At 39.9% G+C, this 1,189-nt stretch overlaps 1 protein-coding gene across 2 annotated transcripts; it reads left to right on the top strand.

Moving 5' to 3' along the window:
• Positions 1-559: 559 nt before the first annotated feature.
• Positions 560-1,146, top strand: LOC114578380. Of its 2 annotated transcripts, none has more exons than XM_028691538.1 (2): positions 560-832; positions 897-1,146. In XM_028691538.1, the coding sequence occupies exons 1-2, from the start codon at positions 569-571 to the stop codon at positions 1,089-1,091; spliced, it is 459 nt and encodes a 152-aa protein (XP_028547371.1). In that variant the 5' UTR covers positions 560-568; the 3' UTR covers positions 1,092-1,146. The 2 variants fall into 2 exon arrangements, with proteins under 2 accessions (XP_028547371.1, XP_028547370.1); XM_028691537.1 differs by having other exon boundaries at positions 894-1,146.
• Positions 1,147-1,189: the final 43 nt, after the last annotated feature.

Below are 1,189 nucleotides of genomic sequence, written 5' to 3'. Positions count from 1 at the left end.
TGAAGCAAAGTTCAATATAAAAGTATCTTATATGAAAACTTAGGATGCCAGACGAAAAGCATTGAAAATAGTATTTGGTAGCTGGGAGGAGTCATACCGAACCATAAATTTGTTCATGGATGCTATTATGTTTTCAATGCCTGAAACAATTTATAAGATACAAATGTCTGAGAATCATAGATTTGAGAGATTATTTTTCTCATTTGGACCTTCAATAAATGGTTGGAGTTATTGTCGCCCTGTTCTTTGCCTTGATGGCACATTCTTGTTAGGCAAATATCGAGGCACGTTACTGACCGTTGTGGGAATTGATGTTAATAATGGATTATATCCCCTCGCCTTTGCAATTGTAGAATCAGAATGTGTTGATTCGTGGGTGTGGTTTCTGAATCAATTGCATATATTACTTCCAGTTGTTAGTACCCGACCTGATTTATGCATTATTTCTGATAGGCACGCTGGTTTGGTCCGAGGTTGTCGTGAAATTTTTCCAAATGTTGCACATCGTCACTGATATCTCCCTGATCAAGTACTAAGATAATTTGGATAATGCCCTTCCACTGATATCATGCCAATGGATCCTAGTTTTGTAAGAGTTGATGGACGTGGTAAGTTAGATACTGATTGGGCATTGTATCACCAGGTAAGTATTGCACTATGGGAGAGCAGGAGAGCATATATTGTTACTGGAGAGATTACTGGGTTGGACTATGATTATAAGGTGAAGCAGTACTTAGCATGGTTTCATTCTTGGGCTACACTATACATGCTAAAGCCCCCAGTGGATCCTCCGAGTACATACTATCCAAGATCACCAGCTGGACGTCACATAGTAAGTTTAAGTTATTTAAATTTAATTATATGAAAAATTTTAACTGAATTACTTATCCTAGCAGCGAGATTTCTTTGTGAGCATGGAGAGAAGATTGCAACCACACTTTGTCGATACTGAGGGGACACCTTTACAAGTAGATGTGAATATTGTTGGAGATATGTGCCAAAGACTACGACAACAGATATACATTGACGATGCTCATTATTTGGATGAGGCGGATACTCAGGTGTTTAGTCCAGCCATTCCGACTGCATAACCATATCATGCTGGGCCATCCTCCTATCCTGATCTTGGTCCCTCTCAGAGCCACTTCACACCTGAGTTTGACGTCGCCTCCACACCTCAGTTCGTACC

This window comes from Dendrobium catenatum, unplaced genomic scaffold, assembly GCF_001605985.2.
Source record: "Dendrobium catenatum unplaced genomic scaffold, ASM160598v2 original_scaffold_4760, whole genome shotgun sequence".
In the NCBI taxonomy this organism is placed as follows: Eukaryota; Viridiplantae; Streptophyta; class Magnoliopsida; order Asparagales; family Orchidaceae; genus Dendrobium; species Dendrobium catenatum.
Note: the sequence above shows the minus strand (reverse complement) of the source record. Positions and strands in the feature narration are given on the sequence as shown.